At 38.1% G+C, this 19,572-nt stretch overlaps 1 protein-coding gene across 2 annotated transcripts in view; it reads left to right on the top strand.

The window, feature by feature from the left end:
- Nucleotides 1-19,572, top strand: part of LOC117387508 (zinc transporter ZIP11-like) — a 146,413-nt gene that overhangs the window by 8,791 nt on the left and 118,050 nt on the right. For both annotated transcript variants that reach the window (XM_033985024.2, XM_033985025.2), the window contains exon 4: nt 17,634-17,792. In XM_033985024.2, coding sequence (XP_033840915.1) covers nt 17,634-17,792 — 159 coding nt within the window. The remainder of the gene's footprint in view (nt 1-17,633; nt 17,793-19,572) is intronic.

Genomic DNA, 19,572 nt, shown 5'->3' with positions numbered 1-19,572 from the left:
TTCTGAATATGACTTTGACTTTTTGTTTAATCAGTTTTAAACTAGTGGGATTCTAGAATGTTGTGATGTCACGTGAATTCGTTCTGAAACAAAAACATGTTTTCTGTCCCACTGCCATGCTTCTGTCAAACTCAAGTGGCGTGTGTCTCCTCTCCCTGCAGGACAAGCTCATTCTCCCATCCAGAAACCTCAAATCACAGTCCCTCATGCACTCTGCTTTCCTCAGCTATCATCATCCCGTACATCTGCTCCTATAACCCGCGCGCAGATGGAGAGCTAGGTAGCCAAAAGCAATGCAACAATAGACTCTCCCTCCGTCACCTTGGCCTGTTTTATTCAATAACACACTAAGTAATGCGAGAGAACGCAGCAGTGGCCAGTGACGTAAATGCAGACCGCTCACAGCCAATTCCCTGTTTGTATAATTTATCAGGCGGAACATTTTAAATAAAAGTCACAATTTACTAGTTTTGATCCAGATTCAGGCTGCGGGGCACATTGTATTCCCACAATCCTTACTGTGCTGGTAAGGTCATGTTTGGAGACCTTTTATAAACCTTTTTACCTTTTTATTTATAGGTTGTGAAAGAGAGTTTCAATTTTGGAACACAGCTAAGAAATAGTGCTGTACCATATACAGTGCATAAAAACATTCCAAAATTAAAGATCCTGTATCTGATTCTGAACCATGAGTGACCTCGAGTGAAGAACATGTTTTACTGTTTGCTCTGCCCATTTTATTCTGTTCCCTTTGCACCATGACATCCTAAACCCAACAGGAAGTCAGCCATATTTGGCGGAACCCCATTTTTGCCAAATTGCTCTTCTCTTACTTTCAATATCTCCACCTTGGAATTTCTTTCAAAATGCTTGAAAATTAGGAAAACTAACCAAGACATGTGCAGTTAAATATTGTTTAGATTTTTTATGAATTCTAAAATGTGGATGTGGCTAATCCACAAATCAGTGAAAAGCATAAAAATGCGTGGATTTCTCACAGGTGATGTTGAATTGTATCGGTCCAAATGAAACATTTGTGTGCATTGTCCACCTTGCCATACTGAACAAAAAAAAGCCAATGATGACTATTTTTTACCGTGTTACCATGACACCTTTCTCATAGAAATACATTGGTTTTGGTTAACTGCGATGAAAAACAATCACAGAAATTTGGTACATATATTCCCCACATCACACTGAACAAAAAAGCCAATGAAGACATACCTGTATTTCCAAACCCTGTCAAACACAAATTCACAGAGGGCCAAAATCGCAGGCCAAACAAAATATTTATTGAGAAGTTTCAACAACATCTGCATGTTTTTCAGAAGGGGTGGATTAAATTTGAGTAAGGTGACGTGCATGTGCTATACTGATGCGGCGGCCGGCGGGCCAGCTCTAATACATATTTGATATGATCTCGCAGGCCAAATATCATTTAAAGGGCCAAATTTGGGCCACGCGCCTGAGTTTGACATGTCTGTCATGAATGGTTTCTTTGGGATGAATGAATGAAGTAGTATTACATAGATGCTGATTTTGGGGGGAGGGGCGATTTAAGCAGGGACGAGAGGCGCAAACTTTGCAATGGCGTGTACCCTGCAGTTCCAAGGGGTGGCAAGAGCCTTTATCATTGCTTGCAGTTTTAATTAGGCCCGAGCCTGGGACAATGTCCCGGCAAGGGACTCATTAAAACCGTGTCTGGAGCATGGAAAATGGCAAAAATCAACCAGTAAACACGCCCCGACATGCCAGTGATTGGTATCAAAAATTTGAACTTGACGACCTCTAATTGTCACAAAAGACCCCGAGAAAAAGTAACGAAATAGGACTTGGTAGCGCCACCTCAAACTTTCATTTTTATGGGACCAATGGGAGCCCGACTGGGAAAAAAATTAATGTGAAAATACAAAACACTCATCAAAAAATAGAACATGTCGGGACATGACAAAAATTATATTATGGCCCCGCCCTAAAATGTACAGGAAGTCGGCCATATTGGATCAAAGCTGGGAATGACAAAAGTGCACACCCTCACATTTAGGACATCTCCTCGCACAGTTTTCATCACAAACACTTCAAGTTTGCCCAAAACCCACTAAACCCATGTGTGATTAAAGATTATCAATTACATTTTGATTATGACTTTGGGTGTGGTCATGGTGAATTTTCAACAAAATTGCACATTTTTGAATATATATTAAAAAAAAATCTCTTTCACACATTTTTTGTTGGGAAAAAGTTAATACAGCGTTTATTCACATTTGTGAGCTGAACGCAATGATATGGAAATCAAGGCACTCTCTCACAAAATGGCTCTCTAGCGCACTCTTGAAATTTCATTTTCAAAAATTCATAGGAGACAATCGATTTGTCTTGGACTAGTGAAAAAATTCACAGGGGCCTTATTTGTGATGGGGCACAATGTGAGAAAGTCCATGACTGTAGCTGTTATGGTTTAGGAGAAAAATAATGGGTGGAAAATGCGTTTCCATTATTATTATTATTTTGGTGGCCGGATTGAAGCCACTTTTGACCCCCTGAACGTTAACAAAGTCAATTTTATTGCACCCAAAATTCAAGGTTGATGAAAAATGTATTATTTTGATGATCAAAAAAATTAACGTATCAAAATGACTTAATAGCACCACCTCAAAAAAGAATTACATTATGGCAATGAGAGACCTTTTTCATTGTAGACAAATTGAATTTGGTACAAACATAGAACATGTGAAGGCAAGTAAAAAATGATATTATGACCCCACCCTAAACCCTACAGGAAGTCGGCCATTGTGGAAGGAACCCCATTTTCTTCAAAATTTTCACTCCCACATTGAATTGAAGAAACTTGCAAATTGGTCAAAATGAACTAGATCCATGTGGGATTATAGGCTACTCTCTTGGATTTTTTTAAATCATAAAATGTTGGTGTGGCCAGCCTGCAAAGAAAAAAGCAATTTTTTGGAGTTTTAAATTGCACGTAACTCAAACATGCAGTGTCCTATTTCCCGGCATTAATATACATTGAAATACATGGGGTTCAGAGTACTAGACTAAATAGATGCTCTACACTAATTCAACTGTGGCCTAAAATTGAAGATTGGCAAAAAAAAATTGTATTTTCATGTGCAAAAAAAATTTATGTTTCAAAATAACTAAATAGCGCCACCTCATAAATTAAAATACATTATGGCAATGAGAGAGCTTTTTCATTGTAGACAAATGAAATTTGGTAAAAACATAGCACATGTCAAGACAAGTTAAAAATTATATTATGACCCCACCCTAAACCTTACAGGATGTTGGCCATTGTAGGCAGAACCCAATTTTTTCAAAATTGTAACTCTCACAGTTCAATTTTTTACACTGTGAATTTTTATTCAAGAAACTTGCAAATTGGAGAAAATGAACTAGGCTCATGTGGGATTAGAGGCTCCTCCGACGTCTCCTCTGGGATGTAAACAGTACGTCCTGTGACCAAACATCCATCAAGGACCACAACCGACCAACTGAAAAACAAACTTCTATGAGCACATCTAAAGTTTGAAGTAACAGTACTGGAGTATACAGTTTTGGTTACTCTTCCCACTGTGAGGAAGTCTATAAGCACAGATGTGTAGTACTCAGTTACATTTTACTTTTTGAACAACTGTATCTTTACTCCTACTTCAGTAATTTTTAGTTTGAAGTAACAGTCAACAAGTGACAAAAGCTTTATGTTAACGATATGACATGATCTGAACATTTGTGTTTCTTGCACCACTCCTTCAGTAGTAGTTTTCCCAAATACTTTATATAAATACTCTTTGCTACTTGACAAATTTCTTGGGTTACTCTTAATCTTATTAGTACAATTTGTGGCTAACTCTACCTAATTTGCACAGACATCAGGGGAGCAACATTTGACTCACAGTTAGCTAATAACTATTAGCGTTAAACAGAATATATTTAATATTTTGAACCTAAATTAAATGTCTAAATGTAGGTAAAGTATAGTAAAAAAAGTAAAGTCATCTGACCTGGGACATGCTGAGAGCTGAAGTGGTTGAACTTGAGGCCCATTGAGCTCAAGATCCGCTGAAAAACAAACGCAGAATTAGGCGATTAGCTTGATGCTATTAGCTAGTTAGCTTAGCTTAGCTTCTCTCCCCAAGTGCAGAGAGAAAATGGCAGAAAATCGGAATGTAAGGGCTTATATATGCAACTATTAGCAACCATGGAATGTATCTGGTTACCATGACAGCGGTTAGCTTGTTTTGATTTAATTTTAGGTTTGTTATGGTTTTGCATTGTGAAAAGAGCACTAAAGATTGTCAATTCTCTACTCATGTGTGGGTCACTATATAATCTCAGGGACTTCTGCTGGTGTATTTTTGCCTTATGCTAATTATATGCATGGTTTTCTGTATTTTTAGCTAAACAAATGACAATATATTCCCTTCTTTACCGTTAACATGTATTAAATTAGTTAAAAATAGAGACACCTGACCCATAACCCACATTGAGTCTAGAGCAGGCCTATCACAATTATTATGATGCCACTTATGTTGAATAAATAGACGCCTCACCAGCCCTGCACCTATGACTTTTCCCACTGAGGAAGTCTATAAGCACAGATGTGTAGTACTCAGTTACATTTTACTTTTTGAACAATCCTATCTTTACTCCAATTTAATATTTAGTTTGAAGTAACAGTAAACAAGTGGCAAAAGCTTTACGTTGACGATATGAAATGATCTGAACTTTTGTGTTTCTTGCACCGCTCCTTCAGTAGTAGTTTCCCCAAATACTTATTAGTATAAATACTCTTTACTACTTAATAAGATTAAGAATAACCCAAGAAATTTGTTAATACAATTTGTGGCTAACTCTACCCAATTTGCACCGACATCAAGTGACAGCAACATTTGACTCACAGTTAGCTAATAACTACTAGTGTTAAACAGAATATATTTAATATTTTGTACATAAATTAAATGTCTAAATGTAGGTAAAGTATAGTAAAAAAGGAAAAAGTCATCTGACCTGGGACATGCTGAGAGCTGAAGTGGTTGAACTTTAGGCCCACTGAGTTCAAGATCCGCTGAAAAACAAACGAAGAATTAGGCGATTAGCTTGATGCTATTAGCTAGTTAGCTTAGCTTAGCTTCTCTCTCCAAGTGCAAAGAGAAAATGGCAGAAAATCGGAATGTAAGGGCTTATATATGCAACTATTAGCAACCATGGAATGTATCCGTTACCATGACAGCAGTTAGCTTGTTTTGATTTAATTTTAGGTATGTTGTTATGGTTTTACAATGTGAAAACAGCGCTAAACATTGTCAATTCTCTACTCACGTGTGGGCCACTATATAATCTCTGGGACTTCTGCTGGTGTATTTTTGCCTTATGCTCATTATATGCATAGTTTTCTGTATTTTTAGCTAAACAAATGACAATATATTCCCTTCTTTACCGTTAACAGGTATCAAATTTGTTAAAAATAGAGACACCTGACCTATAACCCACACTGAGTCTAGAGCAGGCCTATCACATTTATTATGATGTCACTTATGTTGAATAAATAGATGCCTCACCAGCCCTGCACCTATGACTTTTCCCACTGTGAGGAAGTCTATAAGCACAGATGTGTAGTACTCAGTTACATTTTACTTTTGAACAACCGTATCTTTACTCAAACTTAATATTTAGTTTGAAGTGAATTTCAACAAGTGACACTTATTAGTATAAATACTTTAATACTTTTATTCTTAATCTTATTTGTAGAATTTGTGGCCAACTCTACCCAATTTGCACAGACATCAAGTGACAGCAACATTTGACTCTCACAGTTAGCTAAAAACTACTAGCGTTAAACAGAATATATTTAATATTTTACACATAAATTAAATGTCTAAATGTAGGTAAAGTATAGTAAAAAAGTTAATTCATCTGACCTAGGACATGCTGAGAGCTGAAGTGGTTTAACTTGAGAAATTAGAACATGTCAAGACAAGTAAAAAATGATATTATGACCCCACCCTAAACCTTACAGGAAGTTGTCCATTGTGGCTGGAACCCAATTTTTTTTTTAAATTTTACCTCTTACATTTAAATTTTTTATGCCGTGTATTTTCATTCAAGAAACATGCAAATTGGTCAAAATGAACTAGATCCATGTGGGAGGTTACTCTCTTGAATTTTTCCTAGTCATAAAATGTGGGTGTGGCCAGCCTGCAAAGAAAAAATACGTTTTTTGAAGTTTTAAATGGCCCGTAACTCAAACATGCAGTGTCCTATTTCATGGTATTAACAGAAAAATCTTGTTCTGAATCCAATGATATACAATTTACATAGGTTAGACATTATATTGCTCCACAGCGCCCCCTTGAACTTTTGAATAGGACCAAAAAAATTACTTTGTCACAAACATTTGAAATTCGGCATGGACATCTGACTTGACAAACTTAACAATAAAGCCAAAAAGAACATACCTGTATCTGCAACCATGTTACTGTGGTAATAAATGTGTCATTGAAATACATGGGGTTCAGAGTACTGGACTTTGTTGTAGACTAAATAGATGCTCTACACCAGGGGTGGCGAACACGCGGCTCTCGAGCCGCATGCGGCTCTCTGCCAATAGGAATGCGGCTCTTTGCCTCACATAATATTTTTTCTATATACTGCAGCTCTTTGCATTGTCTCATGTTTCACTTATTTTTTTCTCTCTTAAAACACATTCAAATCCACCAGGGCTTATTAAAACAAATAATAATCAATATATAAAAACTGATTTATCAGCTTTTTTTTACGCTGCATCTGACAGGTGACCGCTCGTCATCTGCGCGGGTTACGTCTAATGCCGCTAAAATAAGTAAACATTTCATGCGCGTGCAGACTGTTACCCTCGAGTCAAAATGGCAAAATGCAAAACTAAACGAAAATATGAGGATGAACACAGCACATTTCTGGAAGAACGGGAAGATGCTTACTTTTTTATTGAATGGAATGGCAAATCACTCTGTTTAATCTGCAATACTACAATATCACATTTCAAGGCTTCAAATCTTCAGCATCATTTTAGCGATCTCCAGGCTAATATGGACAAGGAATTCCCCAAAGGTTCTGAACTACGCAAGCACAAATTGAGCACCTTGAAAAGCCCGGTAAAAAGACAGTCTCAAATGCTTCAGCAATGGAACAAGCATGGAGAAACTGTGACACTTGCATCCTATAAAGTGGCGTGGAAAATTGCCCGTGCTAAAAAAAACATACAACGAAGGAGAGTTTTTAAAACAGTGTTTTGTGGATGTAATTGAAACCTTGGCTCCAGATAATAAAAAAAAAAAATGAGATTATCATCCCATCACTCCAACAAGGTAAGAAAATCTGTGATGTAGTTTGGAAATAACACCTGACTTATGCTTGTGTTAATATTTTAATAAGATAAGATAAGCTTTTATTAGTCCCACAGTGGGGAAATTCCAGTATTGCACCGCACAGTTAAAGAACAGAAGGATAATGGTACATGCAATAAAACAAGATAATATATAAATATCTTAAAATAATTTAAAAAAATAAACAAAAAATATTCCATCAGTTTACATTATACAGGCCCTACATGTGTTTCTGAAGTGTGTTCAGTAGTTGTGTGTGTCAGAGAGAGAAAGAGATGAAGATAAAGAGCAAATGTGTGTGTGCGTGTGTGTGTGTGTTTGACAGAGTGAGAGAAAGAGAGAGAGGAAGAGATGCCTGTGTGTGTATGTGGGGGGTATCTGACCTCTGGGGTAGGTGCTGTGTTAACTCTGGCTAAGCTGCATTTGATGTGTGTGTTGAGGGTGGACACTTATCTTGAAATGAACAGTACAAAAAGTAAAGTACAATGCTTGCTGTTGTTCTGTAAGGAGAGGAGTGTTTTAAGGGAAATAATATGGTTGTAATTGTGTGTGTGTGTGTGTCTCTCTTGGCAGGTCAGTGTGTCGTGTGGCTCTTTGAGTTACGGTTGAAAATTTTGGCTCTTTGTACCTAACTTGTTCGCCACCCCTGCTCTACACTAATCCAACCATGGCCTAAAATTCAAGATTGGTGACAAATTTTGTATTTTCATGTGAAACACAATTAATGTTTCAAAATGACTCAATAGCGCCACGTCAAAAATCAAAAACATTATGGCCATGAGAGACCTTTTTCATCGTAGACAAATGAAATTTGGTACAAACATAGAACATGTCAAGGCAAGTAAAACATTATATTATGACCCTACCCTAAATCCTACGGGAAGTCAGCCATTGTGGGCAGAACCCATTTTTTTTTTCAAAATTTTAACTATCTCGTTTGAATTTTTTACGCCATGGATGTTCATTCAAGAAACTTGCAAATTGGTCAAAATGAACTAGACCCATGTGGGATTATAGGCTACTCTTTTGGATTTTGCTAAGTCATAAAATGTTGGTGTGGCCAAAATGCAAAGAAAAATGGCGTTTAGTATTTACTTGCACTTAACTCAAAAATGCAGTGTCCTGTTAACCAGCATTAATATACATTTTGGTAACACTGTTGATCTGAACCTAATGATATACAATTTACATAGCTGAGACAATCCATTGCTCCACAGCGCCCCCTTGAAATTGTGAATGGGATCCAAAAAATTTTACTTTGTCAAAAAAATTTAAAATTTGCCATGGACATCTGTATTTCCATACTGAACAAAATAGCTAATGAGAACATACCTCTGTTTAAAAGTGTGTTGCCATGGCAACGTCTGACATTTCTCCTTGAAATACATAGGTTTTTTGTTAATTGGGATGAAAAAAATGACTTTTTTTATTGACCATTGAAATTTGTTACACATATTACCCATATCATACTGAACAAAAAAAACAATGAAGACATACCTCTATTTCCAACCGAGCAGGTGTGAAAATGTCAGAAATGCTCTCATTGGAATGAATGGAGTAGTATTACTTAATTGCTGATTTTGGGGGGAGGGGTGATGTAAACAGGAATGAGAGGCAAGAACTCCATGGTGGCATGTACCCTGCGGTCGCAAAGAGTGGCGAGGGCCTTTATCACTGCTTGCAGTTTTAATTATTAGGCCTGAGCCTGGGACAACGTCCTGGCGAGGGATTAAAACCGCGTCCGGAGCCTGGAAAATGGCAAAAATCAAGTAGTAAACACGCCCCGACATGGCAGTGAGTGGTATCAAAAATTAGAACTCAACAAGCTCTAATTGTCACCAAAGACCCCGAGAAAAAATAACGAAAGACGACTCGATAGTGCCCCCCTCAAACTTTGATTTTCATTGGGTCAGTGAGAGCCCGACCCGGAAAAAAGTCAACATAAAAATCTGAAACACATCATAAAATAGAACATGTCAGGACATGACAAAAATTATATAATATACCTACCCTAAAATGTACAGGAAGTGTTGTGGACTTGTGAAAAATTTCACAGGGGCCTTATTTGTGATGGGGCACAATATGAGAAAGTCACATGACTGTAGCTTTTATGGTTTAAGAGAAAAATAATGGGTGGATAACAAATTTCCATTATTATTATTATTCTTTCTGGATTGAAGCCATTTTTGACCCCCTGAGGGTTAACAAAAAGTCAGTTTTATTTGCCACATCAAAACCATATATGGAGTTGGAATTAGCTTTATCCATGCTTTTTCATGAATATTGTTTACAAGGTTGTTACAAGGTTGTTACAAGGTTGTTTCATTTGCCCTTTGCCCCCTGATTATTATGTCACAGATAAAAATCGACAACTCATCGTCAAACTGGTTCTGGTTCGCGTTTATTAGGGCATGTTTTTTCATTTTATGTAGGCTTATATGATGACATTGGAGTTGTAGATTGTCCAATAATTAACTTGCATAACAAGGAGAACAAATTGGCCTTCTTTGAATTTGCAGTAACCATAGGAGAAGACTGGCGACTCCACATAGAAGTCTTCAGGAAGCCCACAGACACCAACCAATACCTGCTTTTCAATTCACACCATCCACAACAGCTGTGGACAATACACAAATGTAATGCATTGCTTATAGGAAGATAACAGCTATGTGTGACTCCCACTCTGGGAGGGTTATAAAACACTAATGAAATCACATTGTTTTGACTTTGCTTTAAATTTCTTATCTATAGAACAGGGGTCACCAACCCTTTCCCCACGGGCACCATGTCGCCCTCAAGCCCCACGTGAGTCGCCCGCAGGCCGGTTCTAAAAATAGCACAACTCACTAATGAGCTGCATCTAAAATTTAATTTTATTCTGTTGCTATTTTTTTTTATCACCCTTGCGTTTATATAGATTTAAAAATGACAATATCTTAAACATATTCATTCTACGTTTAGATAAGTTAAGGTGAACTTTGACCTACTCACTTCAAAGGTCAGTATTCAGTAGGACAAAACCAGTGCTCCACTCACGAGCGCTGTGAGGATGCGCTGAATGCAGTTTCTTACTCCAAAACATGGTAGAAAATAAAGAGATCACTTTCACAACGATTTAACATTGTAAAAGAAACCTGCGCGTATCTCATCTGCGGAGCGATTGTGGTGATGGCAAAGCGGCACAATGTGGAGGGACTCTTCACTACGTCTCACAAAACTCCACACCAACTACCCACGGGGACGCACACTATGGGCAGAACAAGCCCAGAGCTAAACGCAGCTTTGGGTAAACAACAGGCTTTTTTCACGACACCGGTGAAAAAGTCACACAACGCAACCGAGATTTATTAAAAAATATGTAAGCTTATTTTTCTTTAACATTACATAATTGATAACTTTATGAAACATGGTGCAATGTATATTATTTATGTTTTGTTAAAAGTTTGTCAATGGATAGTGAAAATGGGACACTTTTCCTATGAGATGTAGTGATGTGTCATCTGGAAATTTAACAATTACTAAGATTAGTAAAGTTAAAGTGCTGAATACTGATATCTGTTTCCCTCCTTGCTCATTGTTGATAATTATTTTGAGAAATCAGTAATGTGATCAGTGTCTTGCAACATGATCAGTGTGTTCACATAGATGATTATCATTTATCATTATTAATAATGTATAACTAAAGGCAAACTGAGAAAATGTGTTATTTCAGAAGAGCATCTCAAACTGGTAGCCCTTCGTATGCCCATAAAGTAGCTCTCAGGTTAAAAATGGTTGGTGACCCCTGCTATAGAATGTGTAACCTCCACTCTGGGAGTAGTAAAAAACATTGGTGCAATATCAACTTGTTTATGGCTCTGCTTCAGACACTGCTTAGGACACTATTTACTTGACTCTGCTTTAGACTCTGCTTTGAATTTTGCTGGTCGCTGCCTTCAACCCGACTCTATTGCTGTAACCGACAATAAAGATCTACAGAACGATCTCCGTGCTCTCTGTGCCTGTTCTTCATGCAAAAGAAAAGATACCGACACAGCCCAAAGTCTGGAGTAATTCGAACATTACAACACAGGGCTCAAGGGGAAAATGAAACAACAACAGTTTGTGCAGAAAGAATGAAACACTTCAGAGAATCCATACAATGTAGTAAAGACTGCAGAAAATGTTACACTGGAGACATTGTGGGTTTTCTCAGGGAGAAAAGTTGCAAATATACAGCACTTCAGAGTCACACTGCGATTCAACATTCATATAAATTTGGCTGAATGCATTCTGTACTGTGCAGGAGGAGACTGATTGACAATGGTCTATCGTCCCTTAGCCAATCAGGACACAGGCGCTTTCATACTCAAAAAAAAAAAAAAAACATTCAAAATTGCACAAAAAATCTGTGAAACAGTGAGGCCATGAAAAGGTGAACCATGTTATAGTGAGGGACAACTGCTGGCTACTGCATTAAAGGTCATATATATTACACAAAATGGATGCTTGTGAGATTTATGTTGTTGCCTCCTCAAAAACTTACCAAGTTAACAGCTACCATTTAGCTACCATTTACGTTTTGTTCAGTAGAGATTGGCAATTCTAAGGCTGACATTACCCAAATGATTCTAGTGAAGTTGTATGGATTTTAAAACATAGTAGAGCACTTCCTGTAGAAACAGATAGCTGTCATTTTTGGGCCAATCTGTAGGGCCTATTTTGATTATTTTCCATTTATTTAAATATACTCCAAACTCATCCACAGATTTTTTTTTTTTTACCACAAACCTTTAAGAGTCTTCATGTTTTGTGCAGTTATCTCTTTGTACTAAAGTGTTTTAATAAAGCATTACACCGCGTTCCAAATTATTATACAAATTGTGTTTAAGTGGCATAAAGGTAAAATGTTTTGTTTTCCAGTGAAACTCATGGATGATATTGTGTCTTAGGGCTCTTTGGGTCAGTAAAATCAGTCACCTCAGACACCTGTGCCAATTAGTTTGCCAGGTAAGCCCAATTAAAGGAAAAACTACGTAAGAAGGACGTTCCACACGTTATTTAACAGACCACCATTTTCAAGCAATATGGGAAACAAAAAAATCTCTCTAGTGCCAAAAAGCGTGAAATAGTTGAATACTTTGGACAAGGTATGAGAACCTTAGATATATCACGAAAACGTGTAATCATTGTACTATTAAGAGATTTGTAGCTGATTCAGAGCACACACACAGATAAAGGCATAATTAGAAAGGTTTCTGCCAGACAAAAACACATCGGATTAAGAGGGCAGCTGCTAAAATGCCATTGCAAAGCAGTAAACAGGTATTTGAAGCTGCTGGTGCCTCTGGAGTCCCACGAACATCAAGGTGTAGAATCCTCCAGAGGCTTGCAGTTATGTATAAACCTTCTATTTGGCCACCCTTAACCAATGCTCACGAGCAACGGCTCCAGTGGGCCCAGAAATACTTGAAGACTAATTTTCAAATAGTCTTGTTCACTGATGAGTGCCGTGCAATTGGTGGATCTTTAGTGGACAACCACCATGTCCCAACAAAGCTGCGACGTCAACAAGGAGGTGGCGGAGTCATGTTTTGGGATGGAATCATGGGGAGAGAGATGGTTGGCCACTTTAGGGTCCTTGAAGGTGTGAAAATGATCTTTGTAAAGTATGTGGAGTTTCTGACTGACCACATCCTTCCATGGTACGAAAAGAAGAACTGTGCTTCCATCCATCCATCCATCCATTTTCTTCCGCTTATCCGGGGCCGGGTCGCGGGGGCAGCAGTCTAAGCAGGGACTCCCAGACTTCCCTCACCCCGGACACGTCCTCCAGCTCCTCCGGTGGGACCCCAAGGCGTTCCCAGGCCAGCCGAGAGACATAGTCCCTCCAGCGTGTCCTGGGTGCTTTCCGTAGCAAAATCATCTTCATGCATGAATATGCACCATCTCATGCTGCAAGGAATACCTCTGCATCATTGGCTGCTATGGGCATAAAAGAAGAGTACCTCATAGTGTGGCCTCCATCCTTCCCTGACCTCAACCTTTGGAGCATCCTCAAGTGAAAGATTTATGAGGGGAGGAGGCAGTCCTGCAAAGAAATTCAAGCAGAAACTCTCCACAAGCTCACAAGTTCAATGGATGCAAGAATTGTGAAGCTCCTCTCAAATAAGGGGTCCAATGTTGAAATGTAACTTGACCTGTTAAGATGTTTTAATTCAAACAGCTTTTGATATCAATAATATGCTAATGCTTCTAAATGAAAAATAAACAAATTGCCATTTTCAGTTCTTTACAACAAGAACGTGTTTTGAAAGTATGTTGTGCATAATATTTTGGAACAGTGCATTTTAAGTTTGTATTTTTGCAAAAAATACTGTTGTCATTGGGAGGTTTGTTCAATAGCATTCGAATTGTACTCTAAAGGTTGACGTCTTCAAAAATGTGACCATCATTTAGAAAAATATTATTTGCATAATAATTTGGAACAGTGTTCCAAAGTGTTCTTTGGTCAGCAGGTTGGCCAAAACAAAATATCGGTCTCTGCTGGAGAGTTAAGGCTGATATCCGATATGCTCAGAAGTACAAATATCATCCCGATATGTCTATCTCAGATTTTTTATGTTAAAAAACATAAAAAAGATTTTAAAGAAGCTATTACCAATATAAATGTTTATTTTATAGCCTTAACTGGGTTACATTTTTATTATTGTCTGCTATCTAAACTAACATATTTGAAAAAGTAAATTAGTGCACTGAACCTTGTGAAATGAAACACAACTGCATGTTTTTGCTCAGACTACATTTTACATACAAGTATTTTAGCAATGTTTTGGTTGCCAACACAGCTGCTATTGAACAAATGTGGAATTATGTATTGTTGCACCAAAGTAATTAGGGGTAGCAGTAGCTCAGTTGGTCGAGTCCTCTGATCCGAAAGTTAGCAGTTCTAGTCACCCTGAACATCACTGGCGGTAGAGAGGTTGATCCCCTACACCGGTGCATACACTGGTCTATGTATGTGTGTGAGAATGGGTGATATGAAGCACTTTGAGTGCCTTGAATGTAGAAAAGCGCTATATATACGTGACCATATACCTTTTTTATTTTAGATTATCATTGGTACATTGTCTATAGTAGTATTGCCTTTTTGGTGCCATTATTTCATTAAAGGTAATATATTTTGGAAAACTGACTATTGTGTGCTTTAAGCCATGTTAGAATGTTACCTTGTCAGAAACATACCCAGAGTAGTGTTTTGCTTCATTCACACTTGTTTGAGTAATCCTGCATTGTTAGACTCCATTGTTACATCTCCAAAGCTGTTCAACCTTGTGATGTCTTGAAGTGGTAGTTTTCCTGTTAACTGCTACCTTTTACCTTTTTTTTTGTTTCAATTCAATTCCAGGGCTGAGAAGGTTTATGGAATTTAAAAAAACACAGTGGAGCCATTCCTATATTACCACATGACATCACAAGGTGGAACAGAGTGTTTTCTGTTTGAGAAAAACTCAGTCTAGATGCAGGGTTTGTGAGTGAATGAAACAAAACAAAACTCAACTCCAGGTATGTTTTTGATGAGGAAACAACATTATAATATAGATCAGAAAATAGCGCAATGTGGGCCCTTTAAGATTTTACAGTTGACTAAAAGTAAGAGCTACAAGAAATCATGCCAGTAAAATGTTAATTGGATGCCAAAGAACAAGTTAACCCCCACGCCTCATGACTTGCCTAATCTTTTCATGCACCTTGTATAGAAATGTGCTCCATGTTCCTGAACGCTCCCGGCCTTTATAAAGTATTGTGTGCAAAAGGGCGCTAAAGAAGGCCTTGAGTGTGATAACTATACAGTAATTGGGGACTGGCAAAAAGGTGTTCCATTTTATTAGGTGGGATGTGAAAAATTAAGGCAGATAACTAGAGAATAGAGAATTAAACCTTGAGTTTGTGAAGCGTTATTTCTGAGGAACAATGTTTGCTGTAAGGGTAGCTTTAAGTCACACTGCACAAGTTGGTCATATTTCCTATTGAAATGATAATATATCGTAGGGCATTAATAATAATCAATAATCGGTCGATGGAGTCTTAGTCAACCAAAATTTGTGTTAGTCGAATAATAATTTTATTTAGATTATAAGGATTTAGGGACAACAGAAAGGAGAAGTTGGGGTGTGAGTTAGCTGAAGATTTGGTCATTTTTGGTATTCAATTGTAGAATATCAGATTAAACCCATGATGGAAGTTTAATCTGACTTCATATAAATATGTTGTTTTCTTGTACTTTTTTCTGCATAAATAGTTGTTTTTGCATGCAGCTGTAGTCTTGTGGGTGCAGTTTGGGTCAGATACATAGAGATATGTAATTCCCACTCCCTTTTTTAGCTGACTAATCGATCAGCAGGACATGTCTTTAGGGCTGTAGTCGACTAAAGAAATTCTTGGTTGAGTAATTTATAGTCATATATGAGCAAAAATAACATCCACAATCATGAGTGTTCAGAAAAGCATGCAAACACTACAAATTGCAGACATAAACTTAATTCAATCTGTTGTAGTATTACTGTGTGTAGTATTTATATTCACAAACACGTCAAATAAAGTCCATACATTTTCACTTTTGTACATTTCATGACATTATTGTGTAAACATACCTCCACCTCTTTATCGTCATTACTCATCTTTTCTAGATCAATCATTAGGACAATATTGGTATGTTGGTGTATTATAGTCTGATATCATTGTTATATTAACCTTAATGTATTGTTCTCTCCAAAAAAAAAAAAAAAAAAAAAAAAAAAAGGTACTCTAAATATCCATTTATCTGACACACCAGGTGCTGTTATTAGGTCTGTCACGATAACACATTTTGAAGCCTGATAGATTGCTACAGAAAATATTGCGATAAACGATAATACTGAAACTACTTTGGGCCACTGACACAAAGCAAAGCAGTCCCACTAAACCAATTTTTAAATATATTACATCATTACAAAGCATGAGCTGCAACAAATTAATCTCAGAATGAACTAGTAATCATCCATAGAAGTTTTATTTTCTCCCCTCTACAGCTCAAATCTGACCTTACATAAAAATGGCAAGTCTCCCAACTTTTGCAAAGAAATTAGGTTTCATATATTGAATGATAAGTCAATATAGTAATTATCGTAACAGACCTAGTGGTTATCTGGTTATACTGGCCAAGTAAATGTACACACTATCACCTCATAACAGGGTGCCCATGAAAAAGAGAGCCCAAGTGCTCTCATTGGGTTCCCCTGCATAAATAAAGACAAATAATAATACATAATAGTTCAGAGTATAGTTACTTTACGAAAAATCAAATAAAAGAGTAACTGTACCAGATTAGTTACTTAAAATTAATATCCCGGATATATTTTTTGGTTTATATATGTTTTTAGTTACTTCCCAACACTGTTCAAATGTTCCTGTTTCTCTGCTCCTGCTGTGAGAATATGCAAAATCCACTGCAGAGACAGCCTTCATTATTTCCTCAGCATCCTCTGTACGATTTTCGTCCATCATATTTGTTATTGCAATACAAAGCAATACAAGAATCTTGGGGAGCTACAAAGATAGTCAGTTATCATTTGCCCTTTGTTTCTTCTGAATACATGACACTTTTTTGTTCTAATGTTTTAAAATGCCCTTGTTTCTATAATACTGCAAGATTCCCATAACAGTGCAATGAATATTAAGATACCAATATACTAATATTATTGTGGCATTGGTTTGCTGAATACAGTGGTCCCTCGGGTTACATTGTAAAAATAACCCACAATAGGCGAAATCCGCGAAGTAGTCAACTTTATTTATTTTTTTTACAATTATTATATATGTTTTAAGGCTGTAAACCCCCTCACCACACACTTTATACACTTTTCTCTGACCGTCAATAACATTTTCTCACATTTCTTCCTTGTTTAATTAATTAATAGTGACTCACATGTATTTCACAGTTCCTCTGACCGTGCCCCTTCGTCCTGGTGCCGCTCCTCTGTAGTGTCAATCAAACATTTCTGTAAATTTGGCTGAACGCATTCTGTACTGTACAGGAGACACGGCACAGAGGAGAATGATTGACAATGGTCTACAGTGCTTTAGCCAATAAGGACGCAGAACAGCGTCCTTATTGTCCTGTAAAAAAACATGTAAAACTGCACAAAAAAAATCAAAGGTGAACTGCTTTATAGCGAGGGACAACTGTAGTTCAGATTGAGCTCCTGCATAACTTTTCTTTCTCCTTTGATTCAGGTGATGCTAGCTGCTTCGTACTGGTCATTGCTAGCTCCAGCTATCAGCATGGCGGAGGAGTCGGGGAAATATGGACAGTTCGCATTTGTTCCTGTGGCTGTGGGATTCGCCCTGGGAGCCGCGTTTGTTTTCTTTGCTGACCTCGCAATGCCACTGCTGGTGAGAACACACCTCATGTCACAATACATTTCTTCAGTGAGACACATTCCATCCATCCATTTTCTTCCGCGTATCCGGGGCCGAGTTGTGGTGGCAGCAGTCTAAGCAGGGACTCTGAGACTTCCCCCCACCCCAGACACGTTCTCCAGCTCCTCCGGTGGGACTCCAAGGCATTCCCAGGCCAGCCGAGAGATATAGTCCCTCCAGCATGTCCTGGGTCTTCCCCGGGGCCTCCTCCTAGTCGGACATTTCCGCAACACCTCCCTAGGGAGGCGTCCAGGAGGCATCGTGAATAGATGCCTGAGCCACCTCAGCTGGTTCCTCTCAGCATGTAGGAGCAGTGGCTCTACTCCGAGCTCCTCCTGTGTGACCGAGTTCCTCACCCGATCCCTAAGGGTGCGCCCGGCCACCCTACGGAGGAAACGCATTTTGGCTGCTTGTATCCACGATCTTGTCCTTTCGGTCATTGACCCAAGCTCATGGCCATAGGTGAGAGTAGGAACGTAGATTGACCGGTAAATCAAGAGCTTTGCCTTTCGACTCAGCTCCTTCTTTACCATGACAGACCGATACAGTGACCGCATCATTGCAGACGCTGCACCGATCCGCCTGTCAGTCTCACGCTCCATCCTTCCCTCACTCGTGACCAAGACCCCGAGATACTTGAACTCCTCCACTTGAGGCAGAGACTCACCACCCACCTGGAGAAGGCAAGCCACTTTTTCCGGTCGAAAACCATTGCCTCTGATTTGGAGGAGTTAATTCTCATCCCAGCTGCTTCACACTCGGCTGCAAACAGCCCCAGTGCCTGCTGCAGGTCCTGGCTCAATGAAGCCATCAGGGCAACATCATCTGCAAACAGCAGAGATGAGATCCTGTGGTTCCCAAACCAGACCCTCCCCAGCCCCTGGCTGTGCCTAGAAATTCAGTCCATAAATATTATGAACAGAACCGGTGACAAAGCTGTGTTCACATTGCCGGCAGTAAGTCAGACACATTCCAAATAAGTAATTCTATATTAGGTAAAATCACTTGAATTAATATTAATCTGTATTTGAGTATTTTCAATTATATATTTATTTACATATTAGACAGTGCTTATTGTTTGTGATGCATGTTTCTGCCTGGTTTAAATGTGTTGGTTGATTTTGACACTACCAGTCAAAAGTTTGCACACACTTTTTCATTTGATGGTTTCTGTATTTTCTATTTCTATTTAAATAGTAGATTCTCACTGAAAGCATAAAACTATGAATTAAGATTAAATTAAAGGTACGGTGTAAATGTGGCTGTGGGGGGATGGCTTTGCTAGTTTAGTGGTGACACACAAGTTGGGTGCTCGAGCTGCAATATGTGATCTGGTAACACATTCCACCAAACTTTGCAAAACACAGAGTGTAGGTTGTCACAGCAGAAAAAGTGAGGTATAAACACCAAAGGAACACACCATTTAAACATGTTTGCTTTTTATTTAGCATCCTAAGTTTGAAATAAAGCCTCAAAAAATATATTACCTGTCAAACGTTTAGGCACACCTTCTTATTCAGTGTTTTTATAAAAATAACAGTACACTGTAAAACGTTTGCTGTAGATAGTACAGTAACTTAATGGCAGCTGAATGTAGTGTAGTGTAGTTATACTGAAACGATACTGCTGACCCTCTTTACAGTAATATATTACTGTAAATTCAGTGTACAGTACCGGTACATTGTATGATACCGTACATTGAGCATACATTTAATCTATTTGTACAGTAACTTACTGTGTTGTAGTGATACAA

This window comes from Periophthalmus magnuspinnatus, chromosome 19, assembly GCF_009829125.3.
Source record: "Periophthalmus magnuspinnatus isolate fPerMag1 chromosome 19, fPerMag1.2.pri, whole genome shotgun sequence".
In the NCBI taxonomy this organism is placed as follows: Eukaryota; Metazoa; Chordata; class Actinopteri; order Gobiiformes; family Gobiidae; genus Periophthalmus; species Periophthalmus magnuspinnatus.
Note: the sequence above shows the minus strand (reverse complement) of the source record. Positions and strands in the feature narration are given on the sequence as shown.